This window comes from Serinus canaria, chromosome 14 (genome assembly GCF_022539315.1).
Source record: "Serinus canaria isolate serCan28SL12 chromosome 14, serCan2020, whole genome shotgun sequence".
Classification (NCBI taxonomy): Eukaryota; Metazoa; Chordata; class Aves; order Passeriformes; family Fringillidae; genus Serinus; species Serinus canaria.
Window position 1 is genome coordinate 11,253,857 of NC_066328.1, and position 17,293 is coordinate 11,271,149.

At 58.0% G+C, this 17,293-nt stretch overlaps 2 protein-coding genes across 11 annotated transcripts in view; one reads left to right on the forward strand and one right to left on the reverse strand.

The window, feature by feature from the left end:
• LOC103817641 (lysosomal alpha-glucosidase-like) lies at window positions 1-17,019 on the reverse strand. Of its 8 annotated transcripts, none has more exons than XM_050980299.1 (21): window positions 15,864-17,019; window positions 15,465-15,561; window positions 9,148-9,676; window positions 8,797-8,942; window positions 7,685-7,850; window positions 7,112-7,208; window positions 5,651-5,770; window positions 5,302-5,420; window positions 5,102-5,233; window positions 4,227-4,337; window positions 3,306-3,419; window positions 3,064-3,148; window positions 2,605-2,722; window positions 2,130-2,263; window positions 1,882-2,033; window positions 1,515-1,663; window positions 1,293-1,434; window positions 1,009-1,107; window positions 728-892; window positions 504-650; window positions 1-294 (listed from the first exon to the last, which is right to left on the reverse strand). In XM_050980299.1, exons 3-21 carry the CDS (start codon window positions 9,667-9,669, stop codon window positions 232-234), a joined length of 2,781 nt encoding a protein of 926 aa, XP_050836256.1. In that variant the 5' UTR covers window positions 9,670-9,676; window positions 15,465-15,561; window positions 15,864-17,019; the 3' UTR covers window positions 1-231. The 8 variants fall into 8 exon arrangements, with proteins under 8 accessions (XP_050836256.1, XP_050836254.1, XP_050836252.1 ...); XM_050980297.1 differs by having other exon boundaries at window positions 9,148-9,679; XM_050980295.1 differs by lacking the exon at window positions 15,465-15,561.
• The window catches only part of MAFK (MAF bZIP transcription factor K), a 14,277-nt gene continuing 11,058 nt past the window's right edge, over window positions 14,075-17,293 (forward strand). The window contains exon 1 of one of the 3 annotated variants that reach the window (XM_030229695.2): window positions 14,075-14,227. The gene's annotated coding sequence lies outside the window, so the exon portion shown is untranslated. Of the gene's footprint in view, window positions 14,228-14,825; window positions 14,851-15,191; window positions 15,320-17,293 lie in introns of those variants that run through there. The other 2 variants (XM_030229698.2, XM_018915886.3) reach the window with 2 other exon arrangements.

The window sequence follows — 17,293 nt, forward strand, 5'->3', positions numbered from 1 at the left end:
CAAGTTCTCCACATGCCTTTATTGCAGTGGGGACAGCAGGTACCCACACCTCCACCCACGCAGGACCATGCAGCAAGCACCCTGCAGCCAAGCCCCCATCCCACACCCCCTGTCCCCAGCTGTGCTGGAGAGGGATGAGAAGCAGCAGGTGACAGTCCCCAGTGCCTCCTCCATGGCACCATCTCCCAGCAGGGTGTCCTGGCGAGGTGGGGTGATCCCACAGCCCCCTGCTCACAGCCACTGCACGGAGAAGCCCTGGCTGAGGCTCATACCAAGGTCACTCACGTTGAGAACCTGTGGGGGGAGAGGAGACATTTTGGGGTACAGCCCTGACAGGAGGGAAATGGGAGGATGCTTTCCCCTAAACCCTGGCATGGCAGGAGAGCCACACAGAGTCCTCACTCCCCCTCTTTGGTCACACTGTGACCTTGGATGATGAGGAGTGGAGACCCTCAGGATTGGGGCCCCCACCCAGCAAAGGGCACTCTGAAATGGGGCCATACCTGGTTGTCCAGGTAGGAAAAGGGCTTCTCCTGGCCATTCAGGAGGACCTTGCTGGGCGGCTTCTGCACCCCAAAGATGCTCAGTGTGCCAACAGTGACCTTGGTGGCCTCAGTGCTGGCATGGAGGACGGTAGAGGTGAAGATGTTCTGTAGGAGAGGACAGCATGAGCTCAAGGTGACCAGGTACCATGGGACCCCCCAGTCCTGCCCTCCCCACATCCCACCTGTGTGACATTGAACACCACGTAGGAGTAGTTGCCCTTCTCAAAGGTGTCCAGGCTCTCGCCATCATCCCAAAAAAGGTCACCCCAGGCTGTGGCATGTGAGGACAAGGCCACGATGAGACGCAGGGGGTTCCCTCGGGTCGCCTCTGTGGTGGTTCCTGGTTTCTGGGGTTCAAAGACATGAGCTCTGTAGGGCCATGACCACTGGGTCCAGGAGCTGAGGTGCTGGGGGACACACACAGTGTGGACAGCACCCAGGGAGGTGATGGGTGGGCACTCACCTGGGTGGGCAGGATGGAACCTTCCCGGATGTGCAGGTTGAGGTGCTCCAGAGGCGCTGACATCTTCAACATCTCCCCACTGCTGTTCACTGAGGAGCCCTGGGCAGGCGGTGAGAGACATGAGTGTGAGGGACCAGGGCTCAGGCACGAGACTGCAGGGCAGCCATCACCAATCCTCCCTCCATTAGGACACACTGGGCTCAGCCAGGCCTTCCCACCCACAGCCCCAAGAGGGTCAAGCAGGGATCACCCAGCCCTCGGCCAAATGCCGTGATGCTCCTCACCGTGTAGAAGTCGTACCACGTGCCCTGGGGGACATAACCTGTGACTGAGTCCACCCCTGGCTCCAGCACTGGTGTTACCAGCAAGCTCCGGCCCCACAGGAACTGCCTGTCCAGCTCCCACGTGGCCTCATCCCAAGGGAATCTGCAGTGGGATGGAGACGCTGCTCGATCTCCCTGGTTCAGCCCAAGCATCTCCCCAGCTCCAGGTGGGGATGGCCTTACTCAAAGAACAAGGGTCGGGCCACGGTGTCCCCCTGCAGGTGGGCACGGTGGAAAAGGGTGTAGAGGAAGGGCAGGAGGGAATAGCGAGTCAGCAGCACATCCTTCATGGCTGTCCTGGCTGCAGGGCTGAACACTGTTGGGTCCTGGGCCTGGAGGAGACACAGGCAGTCAGCAGCTGTCCCACCCCCTAACCCCACCTCCTGCATCCCCCATTCCACATCCCACATTCTGCATCCCACATCCCATATCCTGCATCCTCCATTCCACATCCCATATCCTGCATCCTCCATTCCACATCCCGTATCCTGCATCCCCCATCCCACATCCCAGCCCTAGGACGCCTCCCCCTGGGCACACTGCCCTGGACCTTCTCGTTCTGGGTGTTGTGGTTGCGGGTGAAGGGGTAGAAGGCACCGAGCTGCATCCAGCGGGTGCACAGCTCCTCCGAGGTGCTGCCCGAGAAGCCGCAGATGTCTGCCCCGACCAGAGGGATGCCAAAGAGGCTGAAGCTCAGCAGCCCTGAGGGCAGGGACAGTCAGCAGGGCACAGTTTAGGAGACACCTCCAAACAAGCAGAGAGCTCTAGGAGTGCTGGCAGGGTCTCTGTGCCACCCACCTGGGATTGAGTAACGCATGTCCTTCCACTGGCTCCGGTTGTCACCCAGCCAGTGCCCCGAGTAGCGGCCCTGGCTGGGGAAGGTGGAGCGGGAGATGACGAAGGGGCGCTTCCCCCGGATCTTGATCAAGGCGCTGGAAAATAACAGCAGAGCTAGGGGCAGAAGGTAAGAGCAGCCTGCCAGGGGTTTGCCTTGTCCCACAACAGCTGAGGGAAAATTCCAGCCCCCTGGCAGAGGGGTGGAGAGTCAGTCCGAGCAGTACTGGCAAAGGCTTCCAGCCTCATTCACCCATTCCTCCCAGAGCAGTGTCAGCTCCCCTCTTCTCCTGGGTTATTCCCATCCCAGAAGCTGTGAGCAGTCAGAACTTCTTCACTTCAGACCACACTCAAATCCCCATCCTTTTCCTACTCAGCTCTGAGAGGGATTTTGTCCCAACCCATCCCCAGGCTGTCAGGAAGTGGGATGCTCAGGTACCTTGCTGTGGCTTTGGCTTCCATCAGCCCATAGAGGTTGTGGAGGTTGTAGTGCACTGAGACTTTCTGCTTTGCTGAGGCACACACCGTCTTTGCAGAGAGGGAATCGCCCAGCACGGCTGCCAGAAGGGAGAGCCCAGTTGGACTCAGTTGGGGTGCAGGGGATATGGACTCCCCACACTTGCTGGCTCTGGGTCAGCCCTGCCACAGCCAGCTGTCACTGCCAACCCAGAGCTAAAAGTTCATGCAAATGGCCCCATCCTGCACCCTGACATGGCCCTAACAAGAGTGCATGGCTTAGACATGGATACTGGCACATGAATGAAGGGACAGAGGCATTCAGCATGTACAAGAGACACAGTGTCTCTTAGAAATGGTTTTCCTTCACCACAAAGTTGGCAGCCATCTCAAAGCACACACTACCTACGAGCACAGCCTTGTATCTCATTTCCCTCCTCACCTGGAGTGTAGGGTGGGTTGTCCAACTCTCCTGGGGGGCAGCCATCTTCAGACCCATCCATGAAGTTGGATGGCTCATTCATGTCCTAAGCAAAGAAAACTGTGCTGCAATTTCAGGTGTGTCGTTTTGGGATTAGTGGTAAACCTGCAAAAGCTGCATTTGAAGGACAGTCCTGCCAGGACACACACCAGGATGAGCTGAGCTGCTGGCAGGGAGCAACCCACGGGCAAGGAGGGACTTACGATCCAGAGGCCGTCAAAGGGCACGTGGGCATGGAAGTGCTGCAGGTTCTCCAGCCACCACTGGTGTGTGTCTGGGTTGGAGAAGTCTGCAAAGGCAGTGAAACCAGGCCAGACCTGTGGAGATACCACAAATCCATGGGTTCAGCGAGCAGGTGATTTGTGGGGAGCCACCATGGGGAACAGGGTACCACAGCATGCCAGGGATTTCAGCTGGGGGTGAAACAGGCAATGAGACAGAAGATAAACCCAGCCAATTCTTCGAGTCCTAGGTGCTACACACACACAGCATCCCTCCTACATCCATGGTACCAGGAGTACCAGGTGCTGAGGAATCCCCACAGGCTGTGGGCAGTGGCAGCTGATGGAGCTGCTCTGTCCCCACTTGCACAAGGCCTGATACCACCTCACCAAGAACATGTCAGGGAAAAGCCAAGATTTCTCTGTGCTTTGCCTCATTCCAGGAATTTTAGCCAATTCATTTTCCCCTGTGTTTTCAGGCTACGTCAAAAGCTCCCTCCTCAGAGACAGCAAGAGAGAGCAGGTGGGAGAAAACAGCCAGAGGGGTCAAACTGGGAGGGAACAGCTGCAGAGCAGGTCTCGAGGCACACTGCTCATCACAGAAAACCTCCCCTCACCCCAGAAACAGGAAGGGAGAGAAATCAGATGATCAGCCTTAGGCAGCACTGCTGACTCTGTTAAGCTCATATGACTTCCACAGGCTCCTCTGCTGAGCAGGGGCTGGTCTCTGGGCTGGTGAAGACACCAGGAGGTGACACACAAGGAGGACAAGGGCTGAGCCAGGCTCTGGCAATTATCCCAGAGATGTCCCTTGGCCACTTGGCTTTCCCTCTATTGTGCTGAAATCCCAACCCTGGTGTTGCACAGCCCACTGGGCTGGGATTTCCCCCTGGAGCTCCTCACCTGCCCGATGAGTGGCTGCCCTTGGGTGGTGTTGAGGAACAAGCCCCGTCTCAAGCCTTCATCAAAAGGCCAGTAGGAGCCTTGGGGGCTGGTGCTGCTGATGCCAGGATCCTGGGGATGGAGCAGAGGGTTAGTGCCACTCCAGTGCAGACCATGGCTCCTTCCCCTGGCCAGACCAGTGTGATTCACAGAAGAGAACCCAGACAGGGTCAGCCAGAGCCCACACACAGCGGCTGTTCCCCCCAAGGGGAAGAGAAACTTGTGTTCAATGCTTCCAGGCATGTTTTCTAAAATGCCACTTCTGCAAGTCCCCTGACCCGTTACGGTTTTTTGGGAGGGGGGGACAAATACAAGAACTCTTGCTCTTATGCAAGAAATGTCAGGTCATGGACAGGGCTACTAGAGAGTTCAATGAGGAGGAAATCCAACTTCCCCCTGCAAGGACCTGCTGGTCTCCACTGCCTGCAGCAAGCAGAACCCACGCCCCCTCTCCTTGCAGAGAGAAGGGACATCACGGCCAGGTCATAAGACCCCAGCACTTGTGGGGATGCGAGGGCACCTGAGCTGAGCACCCACAAGTTAAACTGCCTGACCCACAGTTCCTCCATTCCTTCTCTCACAGGGGTCAGGGCCATCCTTGTACCCACAGAAAGACAGGAGCACAGCACAAGAACCTGGCTGTGTCTCCAAGGTCCCTGCATCAGGGGGATTTCCAGTCACAGTTTAGAGCTGCCTGACCAGCACCGGGAACTGGCCTCCTACAAAAATCCCCAGAGCCAGGAATGACCAGCTGGGACCAGGAGCATCCATTATGCCCTTGTCTGAGATCCCTGCAGCAAAGACAGCACAGTGGGAGAGGAGAGGAGAGGGAATACCAAGATCATAACGTAGCGCTGCCCGTGTTTGTGGAGGTCTTCCACCAGGGAGGGCAGGGAGGCAAACTTCTGGGAATCCAAGGTGAAGTCCCGGTACCCATCCATGTAATCGATGTCATTCCACTGCCCATCCTGCGGGAAAGAGGCTCAGGAATGGGTGATGGAGAGTGCACTCCCTGCCCCACAGACCTGGGGGTTACCTGGGGGATCTGGTAGTTCCTCATGGCTCTCACAGTCTGCCAGGTCCCATTGCTGGATCCGTAGCCCCAGCGGCAGAGGTGGAAACCAAGTGCCCAGATGGGTGGCATGGCTGGGAAACCTGCAGTGGGACAGTGGGAGCATGGATGGGGTTTCCCAAGATGACAGCAGCATCTCAAAAGGATGGGAAGGTAAGGGCAGAGGGAGGATAAAAGGTGATCACTGACTGCAATGTGCTGGAAGGGCTGGGGACGGGACAGCTGGGGGATGCTGATCCCTCCCCAGCTGAGACAGGGATGTGGGCATGAAGGAGGTGCCTGCAGAGAGCTGTGTTGGGGTGTGGGCACTTACCTATCACCTGCTGGTACTGCTGGATGACCATGTTGGGATCGGGCCCCAGGAAGATGTAAAAATCCAGCACCCCTCCAATGGTCCTCCAGGTCAGGCCTGGAGCAGGCTGCAGAGCCACCTCTTTGAGTGGGCATTAGGTGAACGAGAAAGAGAATGAAAATATAGAGAAAAAGCCTAAGAGAAACAGAGACAGATCACGAGACTAGCAAGAATCCCTCATCGCATCGCACTGCGCCGTCCCGCTCTACCTCTAATATGCATCCCTCCTCCCCTCTCCTCTCCTCTCCTCTCCTTCACTCTCCTCTCCCTCCTCTTCCCTCTCCCTCCCTCTCCTCCCCTTCCTCTCCTCTCCCTCTCCCTCCTCTCCTTCCTTCTCTCCTCTCCTCTCCTCTCCTCTCCGTCCCTCTCCTCTCCTCTCCCTCCTCTCGTCCCTCCTCTCCTTCTCCGTTCTCTCCCGCTCCTCTCCTCTCCTCTCCTCCTCCCTCCTCGCCTCTACCTCCCTCCCTCTCCTCTCTGCTCCTCTCTCCTCCTGCCCTTCTCACTCTCTCGTCCTCCCTCCTCCATCACCTCAGCCTGTTTTCAGCACCCCCGCTCACCCTATGCTTATCCCAGGCCATGCACCACAGTATACTCAGGGAATAAGATGTCCTGTCTTCACTCCACGATGCTAAAGGGGTGTTCTGACCTTAAACAATCCCACAGCCCAAGATAATCATGGGTTTATGTATCTTGAAAATCTGCTCTTTAATCTCAAATCTGTGCCAGCTTCTGGACCAAGACTAAGCACTTAGGTGCAGTGCTTTCCTTTATGTCTTCCCCTGAAATCCCCTCCTAAGTGAATTGAGAGCCACTTGTACAAGCAAGCACGTGGGAGCCAGGCCCTTCCTGGGAAGGGCTCCTCACATGGAGCATCAGGGCAACAGAGCTGAGCACAGCTGGAGCTGCCAGAGCCCTGGGGTGAGCAGCATCATCCCAGCTGGCTGCAAGAGGCAGCTGCAGGGAGGGACGGGTGGTCCTGGTGCTGTCCCTGGCACGGCAGGAGCCTGCAGGAGCTGCTGTGTTATCAGCTGGCACACACGGGCAGGTCCCATGGCCGCAGCTGGTGCAGCACAGCTGGGAAGAGTGAGGGTGACAGATGGCACCCCTGGCTGTGCCCCAGCTGTGCCCTGCTGCCGGAGCAGGGGAATGGGCATGGGCCTGCATGCAGGGGACTTGCTTTGCTGATGGCAGCTCAGCAGCCAGGCGTGTGGTTAAACTGCTCAGCAGTTGCTAAAGAGCCTCGCCGTAGCCAGGAAACAGATGGCTGTGCTCAATAACGGAGCCATCAAACCACATCTTTCCTTTTTATGGCTTCCTCTCACCCCAAGGTCCCAAACTGGCCACTCCAGCAGCTCCCATCTGTCCCAATCTGCCTGGTCCTCCACCATGGACAAGCTGGCTTGGGGTCCCCTGGACACCTACCCATGGCATTGCTGTTGAGAAGGAAAACACCATGAGCATTTCCACCCTCCTCCATCACCAGGTAGAAGGGGTGGGCGCCGTACAGGTTGAAGGATTCCTGCAAGGAAAGGTGCCCAGTAAGACAGCAAAGAGGGCAAAGCAGGAGAGCCCCATGTCACTGAAGATGAATAAATGATCCTGAGCTTTATATGCTGCCACCACCTCACCAGGCATCTGTCACTCCTCTGGAGCATAAGGCAAGGAATGAGGATAGGTTTGGAGCTTAAGGCCATGGGAGGCTGCTTCTTCCTCCAGCTCAGGGGCTGCTACTGAGCTGGGCTGGGTGAGGGGAAAACCTCCTGCCTCACCACAACACATTGCATGAGGAGCAGGGTGGAGAGGAAACACCCAGGGCTCTTGGAGTGCCAAGAGCATTTTGCAATTGCTCTGAAATCCTGGCACATACCTGCTCATCAGCCTCTCCCAGTGCTGCTGCCCACCCCTGCCATGCTTTCCCAGGGTTTGTCCAAGGCATAGGAGAGTGGCACTCCTGCCCTCATCCCCTGCACCCCCACGGGGAGGGGGCAGACGTACCGTGGGAGAGACGTCACGGGCCCACAGTGTGAGGGTGTTCCAGTACAGGCTGTGCAGGAGGCTGCCACGGTGCTCCCCCAGCCCATAGAGGAATTTGGATGGGAGTAGTGTGGATATCTGGAGAAACTGGTCAGCAAAGATCAAGGGGGCCACGGTGGTGTTTAGCCTGCCAGGGTGACACCAAGAAAGAGGGAGGGTCAAAAGAGGGTTCTGGGACTCATTAGGATCCATTTGCCCATCAATAACTGATCTCCTCTTCTCTCAAAGCATCTCAAGGGGAAGTCTAGCAGCACATCCCCCCCTACATCCAGCCCCCAACATCCCGGTCCAGGAGCAAATTCAGGTCTGGCTGGACACAAGGCATAGCCCAACCCAACACAGCAGAGCCTTCCCTTTGACACCAGAAGTTTCCACCCAGGTTATTATTAACCACTGAGGTGATATGGCCATGGGGTTTCTCAGCCTGCTGTCACTGATAAGCAGCTCACAAGTACAGAATGGACCACAGCCACCAGCAAATGGGAAAGAGGAGGAAAGAAAATCCCAAAACAAACCCTGACCAGACTTTGTCCAGCTGGTGGTGCTTACCACCAACTTAGTGTGGGCAAAGCTGTGGAGGTGACAGAAGCTGTACAGTAAAGTCACCCACAGTCCTTTTCCACAAAAAGCATGGAGCTGTGGGGGTCCCTACAGCTTGGACAGCCAGAGAAAACCCAAAAGCAGGGAAAGGGCAAAACCACAACTATTCTCTGACATTTTTCCTGAGCCACCAGATCATTTATTGGTGATGTGCTGGGATCTACAATGTTTGCCTTCTGCAGCACCCTGGGAGGAATCAGAGCACTGGGAAGTTTTTGGGGAGATGCTGATCCCACAGAGGTCTGCCATGGCCAGAGCAAGCACGTGGCCAGCCCAGGGCCAGGAAGCCACCTGCTGCCACATGCCCATGTCAGTGCCGCTCAAAAGATGCAAGACAAAAGGTAATAACTGGCTGGAGATCTCACAGCATGGGCTTTCTAATGGAAAACCTCTGGGAATCATGCTGGAGCCTGCCTCGGGTAGGAAAAGCTTCTCTCCACCCAGCACAGTGTGAGCATGAGGTGGGTTCTTACAGCACTGTGCCTGTTGCCTTGCGCTGCAGCAGCACCCCAAAGGGGTCCCAGGTGAAGTTCAAATTGTAGATGGGGTTTTCTGCTCTCTTCATCACCCGGGGAACATCAAGGGGAACCTCATAGCGTGGGTTGGTTGCATCTGTTATCTGCAAAAGGGAGAAAAAGGGCTTTAAAGACCAACAAAGCAAGAGGGTGAAGTGCTGGAGATGCTCACTGGCTCCACACAGTCATGCCTGGAGCACAGCAGATTCCAGACTTGATCCAAGCAAGGGATGGTTCCCTACAGGATGGCAGGTGCAAGGGTCAGGAGCACAGTCACAGGCTCTTGCGGGCAGCCAGAGGGAAGTTTACCTTGATGTGCAGCCGCGTGTCCGTCTCAAACTCCACATCCAGCCTCAGCCTCTCGATGTCCCGGGGGTAATAGGCCTTCTCCCTCCGCACCAGCAGCCCCACCATGCCCAGCGCTGTCTGGTTGAGGCTCTCCAGGGTGTAGCTGGGGAAGTCAGGGGGATAGAAGCACCAGGGCACCCCCTGCTTGCCCTCTGCCAGGGGGGGACTCTGGATGAAGCAGCACCCTCGGCTTTCGCAGAGCTCCTGGGTCACCACCACGCGCCGCTCTGGGTAGCAGTCAAAGCGATGGCTCTCAGGTACCACGAGGCATTTTGGGGGTGCTGTGGGTCCCAGCCAGCCCCCCGACACTTGCCGTAGCACCCAGACAGTGATGGTGCTCAGCAGAACAGAGGCCACCAGCAGCCCGCTGCCCACCCACCACGGGGCCAGCTTCCCATGGCCGGAGGGCAGCGGGGCAGCCCCCTCCTCTTCCAGCTGGCATGCTGCTGGCTGTGCTGTCGTCAGCTTCTGGTACGACTTCATTGTCCTGCTGCTGGATGGAAAGGGTGAAGGAGACAGGGGGAGAGCTTGCCCAGGCCTCAAGGACAGCTTCCCCCTCTGATGTCTGTGGTTTGGGCAGAGCCTGCTCCCTCAGCACCCTGCAGCATCACATCTGCACCTTCAGCCAAGATGCACCGGGCAACCTCGGCAAAGGAAGGTTTTGCCAAGGTCAGGTGGTCCTGAGCCTGGTAAATGTGGGGAGACACTGACACCCGACTGTCCACCAATCCCAAGGGTCAAAGTGTGCCTGCTGCTCTCTGTGAAGAGGTCAAAGCACCATTTGCTTTTGGGAGGTGGCACAGTGGCCCTTCAAGGAGTTTTTCCCAGGTCTGAATTAATGGGCTGCAGTGTTTCTGGAAGGTGCAAGCAAAACTGAGCTTGCTCTTCCTGTGGGAATAGAGCTGCGATGCTGAGAGTTGCAGCTCCGAGGTGAAGAGCATCCTCTGCTCCGAGCATTCCTCTGCTCTGAGCATCCTCTTCGAGCATCCTCTGTCATCATCGTCCAAAGCCCTGACTCAGAGGTTTTAGACCGGAGGAGGGCTGAGCAAGGGATGTCTGGGAATATGCCATTAGTCTTTGTTTTCCACTGATAAATGCTGATTCTGACAACCTCTCAGGCAAACACCTCCCATACTCTAAGCAAAGGAGACCCCCATGCTCTTGTTCAGTTTGCAGGCAGCAATCTCAGCATCTTAAAAAAGAGCCACAACTTTCTTGTCTCCGTCTCCTCCCTCTCACTCAGATCCTGCTCCCCTCACCCTCCTCCCTGCAAACGCTCAGCAAACGCCTCCATCCCCCACAAACACCTTTAGTCCGCAGCCCTCTCCCAGCTCGGGCCACCACCACGGCTCAACCCGCCGGGGCCCGGCTGCGAACCTCCCCGAGCGGCAGCGCCTCCGCCTTGTGCAGCCGCCCGCCGCTCCCCCAGGCGCGGCCGGCTCCGGGCTGGCAGCGAACCCCGGGGCCCTCTGCCCGCCACGGCCAAACGCACCCGGGGGCAGTGCCCGGCCGGCCGGGGGACAAACGGCCGGGGGAGACACACAGCCGGGGACGGACACACAGCCGAGGGGGGGACACACGGCGGGGGCGTCCCCGGGCGGGCACGGGCAGCGGCGCGTCCCGGGAGCCCCTGCCCTCCTGCGGGCCCCGCTCCGGCCGTGCCGGCGCTTACATACACGTGTCTCCTCTTGACATTGTGGCGGCGGGCAGCGGGCAGCGGGCAGCGGGCAGCGGGCAGCGGGCAGCGGGCAGCGGGCAGCGGGCAGCGGGCGGGCAGCGCTCCCGGCGCTGCGGCTCCGCCGGCCCCGCCGTAAACACCCGACGAGCGGCTCGGCCGGCTCCTACCGCGCCTCTCTAGTAGCAGCGCATCCCCACACGCCCCTCCTCCGCTCGCTCTTCCGCGTTGGGTGCTTTTTTTCAATTTTATTTTTAATATTTGTGTCTATGCTCGCTGCTGTTCAAGGGTTGAGAGCATGGGTGAGCAGCGGGTTTTTTAGGTTTTTCCATAGTTAATGCAGGGTGTTAAAACCCAAAGAACGAACACCTCTATTTGGGTGTTCTAAACTTCTGTTTGGGTGAATAAACCTCTGTGCCCTCCTATTGGGTGAGAGCACTTTATCCCTGCTTCAGGGAATCGTGATGCTGGGTGTGTTTTGGGCCAGACTCACAAAACCCTACACATCCCAGAATCTTTCTCCATCCAAGTTTTCACCAAGTTTTCATCCTGTCTCCCATGCACTCCTCTTCATTTGCTTAACAACTGTGTGTGCTGCACAGGCTTTCCCACTTTTCAAGGGACTGGAGAGCTGCTCCTTGTTTACTGTTGAAGGCCACCACTGTCTAAAGTTCAGCAGTGAATGAAAACAGACCTTTGGAGCAGAGGTACTTTCCCCAGGGAATAAAAATGAAAAGTAACCTGTTGTGAACAGGGCAATTCATCCAGAAACAGAATTTCAGGTGACACAGCTGCTCCCCTCCTGCTATATGTGATCTGTCAAATCCCTTGTTGTTGCAGAAACAGGGGGAAATACCTCAGTTCTGGTGAGCCCCATGTGTAGGGCTGTCACCACAGAGGGTGAAACCCCCGTCCAGGATGCAGCCAGACCATCCCTTCTGGTGGTCTTCCTTAAGACCACCATCTCGTGGATGTCCCAGGGATAAACCCTGGATGATTTAGGATGGCTCTGACCACTCTTGGATATCACCACTCAGAGAGAGCACAAGGAGCAGGTGGCTGTGTTGGGGACATCAGTGGCCCCAAAGGCTCCCACACCCAGCATTCCTGTCCTTGCTTGTCTTGGCTCTCTGAGCCACTACAACCTTCCTGGATAGAAAGGAGATCTGGAGACAAACCTCAGAGGCATCAGCAGAGACCACAGTGATGGCTGAAATCTTCCCTCTAGCCCTTAGCTCACCCTGCCCCAGCATCCAGTGCAAGATTTCAACCAGTGCCTGCAAATCTGGGAGAGGTGAAGGCCAGAGCTGTTGCAGCTACACTGGACAGCAGCTTCATGCCACCCATCACCTGGGAGCTTTAGCCAACCTCATTAGCTCAGTTCCAATGATAAACAGGGATTTCTTAACATCAGGGAGGTGCATTCACTAAACCTTGCTCTGGCTGCCCAGATCCATAGGGCTGTGCCAGATATGAGGCTCCCTGTGTTTTGCAGCTTGTGTTGTTCAAAGGGAACAGGGAGAGATGGGATCTTACTCACAGCCTCAGTTATGGCCCTTAGAGCTGCTCCAGTATTTGGCCCCAAAGCTGGAAAGCACAAACTGCACCGGGCTGACACAGACTTTCCAACATTGTTATGGACACAAAGAAATCAAAACAAGTCCAGCTGAGATGGAGGCAGTTTGGTTTAGTCAATTGTCTGTGTTACTACATTTTTTGATGCATTATCATCATTGTTGGATGCCCCCAGGGTCTGAAATGCTGTTCACACCATTGGGGTCAGGGTGCTGTGTTTAGCAGCTCACACAACTGTATGAACAAAGTGCAAAGATTGGGTTGAGGATCCAGCCCTGGGCAAGATTTGGCCCTGCTGCAAAGCTCAGGGTGCTGCAGGACAGGTAGTCCTGGCAAAGGCTGGTCTAGAACTAGTGGATGACAATGCTGGTCACCTCAAGGAGCCCAGGGAACAAGCAAGTCCTCCCAAGAGCACTGGAATGCCCAGGATACGTTTCCCCACCATCATTCGCCCTGCAACAAGGCCAAGTGCTGGTGCTGCACCTGGTTAGGGTAACTCCTGGTATCAATCCAGACTGGGGGATGGACAGATCTTCCAAGGATTTGGGGGTGCTGGTGGATGAGAGGCTGGATATGAGCCAACAAAGCGCTTTCAGCCTAGAAAGCCAACCGTGTCCTGGGCTGCACCAAAAGCAGAGGGGCCAGCAGGTCAAGGGAAGTGATTCTACCCCTCTGCTCTGTGAGACCCCACCTGCAGTGCTGTGTCCAGCTCTGGGGTCCTCAGCAGAGGAAGGACATGGAGCTGTTGGAGTGAGACCAGAGGAGGCCACCAGATTGATTAGAGGGATGGAGCACCTCTCCTATGAGGAAAGGGGAGAATTGGGATATCTCAGCCTGGACATGAAAAGGCTTCAGGGAGATCTTATTGCCATGTTTGTCTGAAGGGAGCCTGCAAGAAAGCTAAAGAGGGACTTTTGACCGGGGCATGTGGTGGCAGGACAAGGGGTAATGGCTTTAAACTGACAAAGAGCAGGTATAGATTAGACGTCAGGAAGAAGTCTTTTCCATGAGGGTCGTGAGGCATTGGCACAGGTTGCACAGAAAAGTTGTGGATGCCACATCCCTGGAGGTGTTCAAGGCCAATTTAGATGGTGTTCGGAGCAACCTCGTCTAGTGGAAGGTGTCCCTGCCCATGGCAGGGGGTTGAAACGCGATGAGCTTTGAGGTCCCTCCCTAACCAACCATTCATGATTCTATAAAACGCACCCGTGTGTGAGCGCGCAAAACCCCCGGCCACGCTGCGCCCCCGCCACCGGGACTGATCCGGGTGGTAGGGAGCTGTCGGAGAGGGGTGAGCCCCGCAGCGGGGAGGAGGCACGGGGCGTGGTATAGGCGAGACGCGGATGAGGATGGGGATGAAGGGGGCACAATAGAGGAATGAGGATCAGGGTGAGGATGGGGAGGAAGATGGAGATGACGGAGGGATGGGAACCAGGATGAGAATAAGGACGGGGATGAAGATGAAGGGGGGCGACTACGTGCCGGCAGCGGCGCCCCGCCCGTCCCGCGCCCTTCCCCATGAATGAACGGCGCGGGCGGTCCCGGGGTGACGCGGCGGGCGGGCCGGGCCGGGCGGTGACGCGCGCGGTGACGCGCCATGCCGGAAGCGGCGGGGGCGCTGGTTGGTCGGCGGCGCGGCGGGGGGGAGGCGGCCGCCCCGCGCTTGTTGTTGTCCGCGGGACTCGCTGGCAGGGAGGGAGGAGGGAGCCGCGCAGCGCCCCCGCCGCCGCCCCCGCGCCCCCGCCGCCCCCACCGCCGCCCCCGCCACGGGGCGCTCCCGCCGGCACGCAGGTGAGGAGCCGCCCGGGCACGGCGCGGAGGGGGCGGGGGCGGGGGGGTGGGTCGGAGCGGGGAAGGGGGGGTGGCCGCGCGTTGCCGCTCGATCGCGGGGGAAGGGGCGGCTCGGCCCGAGTCCGGCCCGGGTCCCGCTCGGTCCGGTCGGGTCCGGTTGGGCGCGGGCGGGCGGGGCGGCGGAGGTAAAAGTGCTGAGTCACCACCGCGCCGGGCACGTGGTGCCGCCGCCCCTCGCACCGGGCCGGGCCGGGCCGGGCGCGCACGTGGGGCCCGGCGGGGGGCGAGGGGCGGGCGGCGGCGGCCCCGCCGTGGGGGAGCGGGAGGGGGCTCAGGGAGCGCCGCCCGCCCCCGCCGAGCGGCCCCCGAAGCCCCCGCGGGGCGGAGGCGCGACGGCCCCGCCGTCACAGCTTCCCTGTCACCTCGCACCAGTGCGGAGCCGGCACCGCTGAACCCCCGTGGGACGGGGCTGGCAGTGCCCCCGCACCCTCGGGGACACGGGGCTGGGGGTCCCCTGGGTGTTTGCCGGGGTGATGCTTTCCCTGTCTCTTGTTGTTATTTTTCTTCCCCCCGAGGATGAGCGCGCTGCCTGCCTCTGCCTTTGAATGGCTCTTAAAATACATGTGAGGAAACCTGTTGTGACGCCGCGCGCTCCGCCGACTAAAAATAGCAGCTTTTGTAGTACGGAGGGAGCCGGGGCGCAGCCGGGGCCGGGCAGCGTGGCCGCGGCGTGCGGCGCTGGCCGGGCGTGGTGGCGGCTTCGTGATCTGATGTCCGCCCCGGGTTATCGGGCAGGAGCAGCCGCCGCCAGCGGGAAATGCCAGGCGGGCGCGTCGCTGCCCGTCAGATGGGCTGGGGGTCAGGGCTGCGGCGGGTGGGGGGCTTATCTCTGCTGAGCACAGCTGCTGGTCGGGTGGAAAGAGGGAGAGGTGCGTGGTGTGTTCGGGCTGGTCCCGGAGCCTGTGGGGAGGGAGGGATGCGTGTGCATGGGGCCGCCCTGCAAACGGGGTGCTGTGCGGCCGCCCAGGACTGGCCGTGGGAGGAAAGGGGACGGTGACATTCCGGGAGCGGGCAGTGCCGCGTGACTGTCTGGTGGGTGCGGGACGGTTTGGGGTTTTAATCAGAAGTGAGGAGGTGGGTGGGGGGAACCTCTTCAACCTCCCCGTGACGGCAGCGGCATAAGGTGGGGAAACATCCAGGCCACGAGCGACGGGAACTGAGATCGCCAAACTCTCACAGTGTGTCAGGGTCTGTTTCCTTCCTCCTCTTCCTCGGGCTGAGAGCCTGCTCCCCTCCCTCGCGGGTTTCTCCGTGGAGGATTTATTTTACAGATTCTGCTGAAAGCAGGCCATGAGGTCTCAAATTAGGAACGAGCCCCCTTTGGGCAAAGTTGTTACAGAAAAGGGAAAGGCCTCCATTTTCGCTTTCACCTGGCCGCCCCCTCCTTTGCCAGCGTGCCTAAAGCTGAGCTGGGACTGCGGAAGGTGGAGGGAGCCAGTGAGAGCGAAGTGTTTCCCTGAAAAGCTGCACGCCTTTTTCTTGCACTTTCAGTTTTTGTGAGCCCTGTGGCGGACGCAGCCCTGCGCCCCAGCCCAGCGCCTGGTGCTGTCGGGGTTCTAGCAGCGAATGAGTTTACCTGGTGGTTTTTTCTCACTGATGAAAGGAGCGTGCGTCCCTCCGCTCTTTTCCCCCCTCTCCTTCCGTGTGTGTCCGCGGTGCTGCCTGCGGAGAGCCCTTCCTCAAGCCTTCCTCGTGCAGTCACTTCCTCGGGCTGATGGACGCCGCGGCTGCCCAATGGCAGCGAGCGCGCAGGGCTGCGCGGCCCCGGAGTTAACTCTGCTCCCGCCCGGCCGGGCTGCCGGACCTGCGGCTGCCGGCGAGCAGCCACGGGCACTTGCCGCAAGGTTGGGCGCACGGTGACTCTGGCCGTCAGGACACCCTGCCCGCTTCTGCGGGCTCTGAGCTTGACAGAGCTTTGAGCCCTGTTAAGTGTTCCTGGCTGTATTACGCCAGCTTCTTGCCTTGCTTCACAACTGTTTCTGAACCAGAGGTAGAAATTTGTTGGGTTTTTTATTTTTTCTTCCCCTGCTTGCCTGTCAAGGACAGCGTGCTTTGTCATGTTTTATGTCATTTCTGCGCTGTCGCCCGTCTCAGCAATCTGTTGCGGCATGGAGTTCAGTACTGCTGTGTGCCTCCTGAAAGGGAAAAATACAGATCAGCTTGATACCCTCTGATTTCCATCAGCATTGGAAGATGATTAATGGCATGGAATGTGCTGCAGGACTTGGTATTGAAAATCTCTAGCTGTGTGAGATGTTTGGGAAGCGAAGAAAGGACAGCTGGGAGCGCTGGCCCCTGCGGCAGTCGGGGTTTGCGGGATAAGCTCGCTCGCTGATCATTTTTGTAAACATCCAGCTGTGAAATACTTGAGCGGTGCTAGCACTTTCAATTATCAGGAAGTTTCAGGCTCAGCACCCTGTAGAGATGAACAGGCAATTTCCACTTCTGTCTCAGCTATTGTTTGAGGCTATCTTCAAACTTGGGCAGAGAGTCTTCCAAGCATGAAGCAAGCACAAGTGATGCAGTGCTCTGTGACCATCAGCACAAGGGCTGGGGAAGGCAGTAATGAGAGCAATTACCCTGGCACTGTGCTCCTGAGTTGAGGGACAGGCTGCATAGTGGATCCCACTGCTTTGCAATATTGCAGGACGCCGAATAGCAATGCTGCTATATTCCATTATTACAGTTAGTGAAGATCTCTGACTTGAATGGCTGGCACTTGGGGTCAGGAGCAGCAAAGTTAGGAATCCTAATCCCAGTTCTGCCCCACGCTCTGGCTGTGCATCCAAGAAAGTTATTTGTTGCTTGGTGGCTCAGCTTGTCCGGCTGGGGAGCTGCATCTCTGGGCTGGTGATGCTGAGGTGTAATTCCAGTATATCTCTGTCACCGCGTTTTACAAGCACGTGATGGAAAAAGTGCTGTAAGCTTGTCAGTACCAGGGTTGGCTGTCACATACCTTTCCCCTTCAGCCTCCTCCTCCATGAAGTTTCAGAGGTGACACACAGA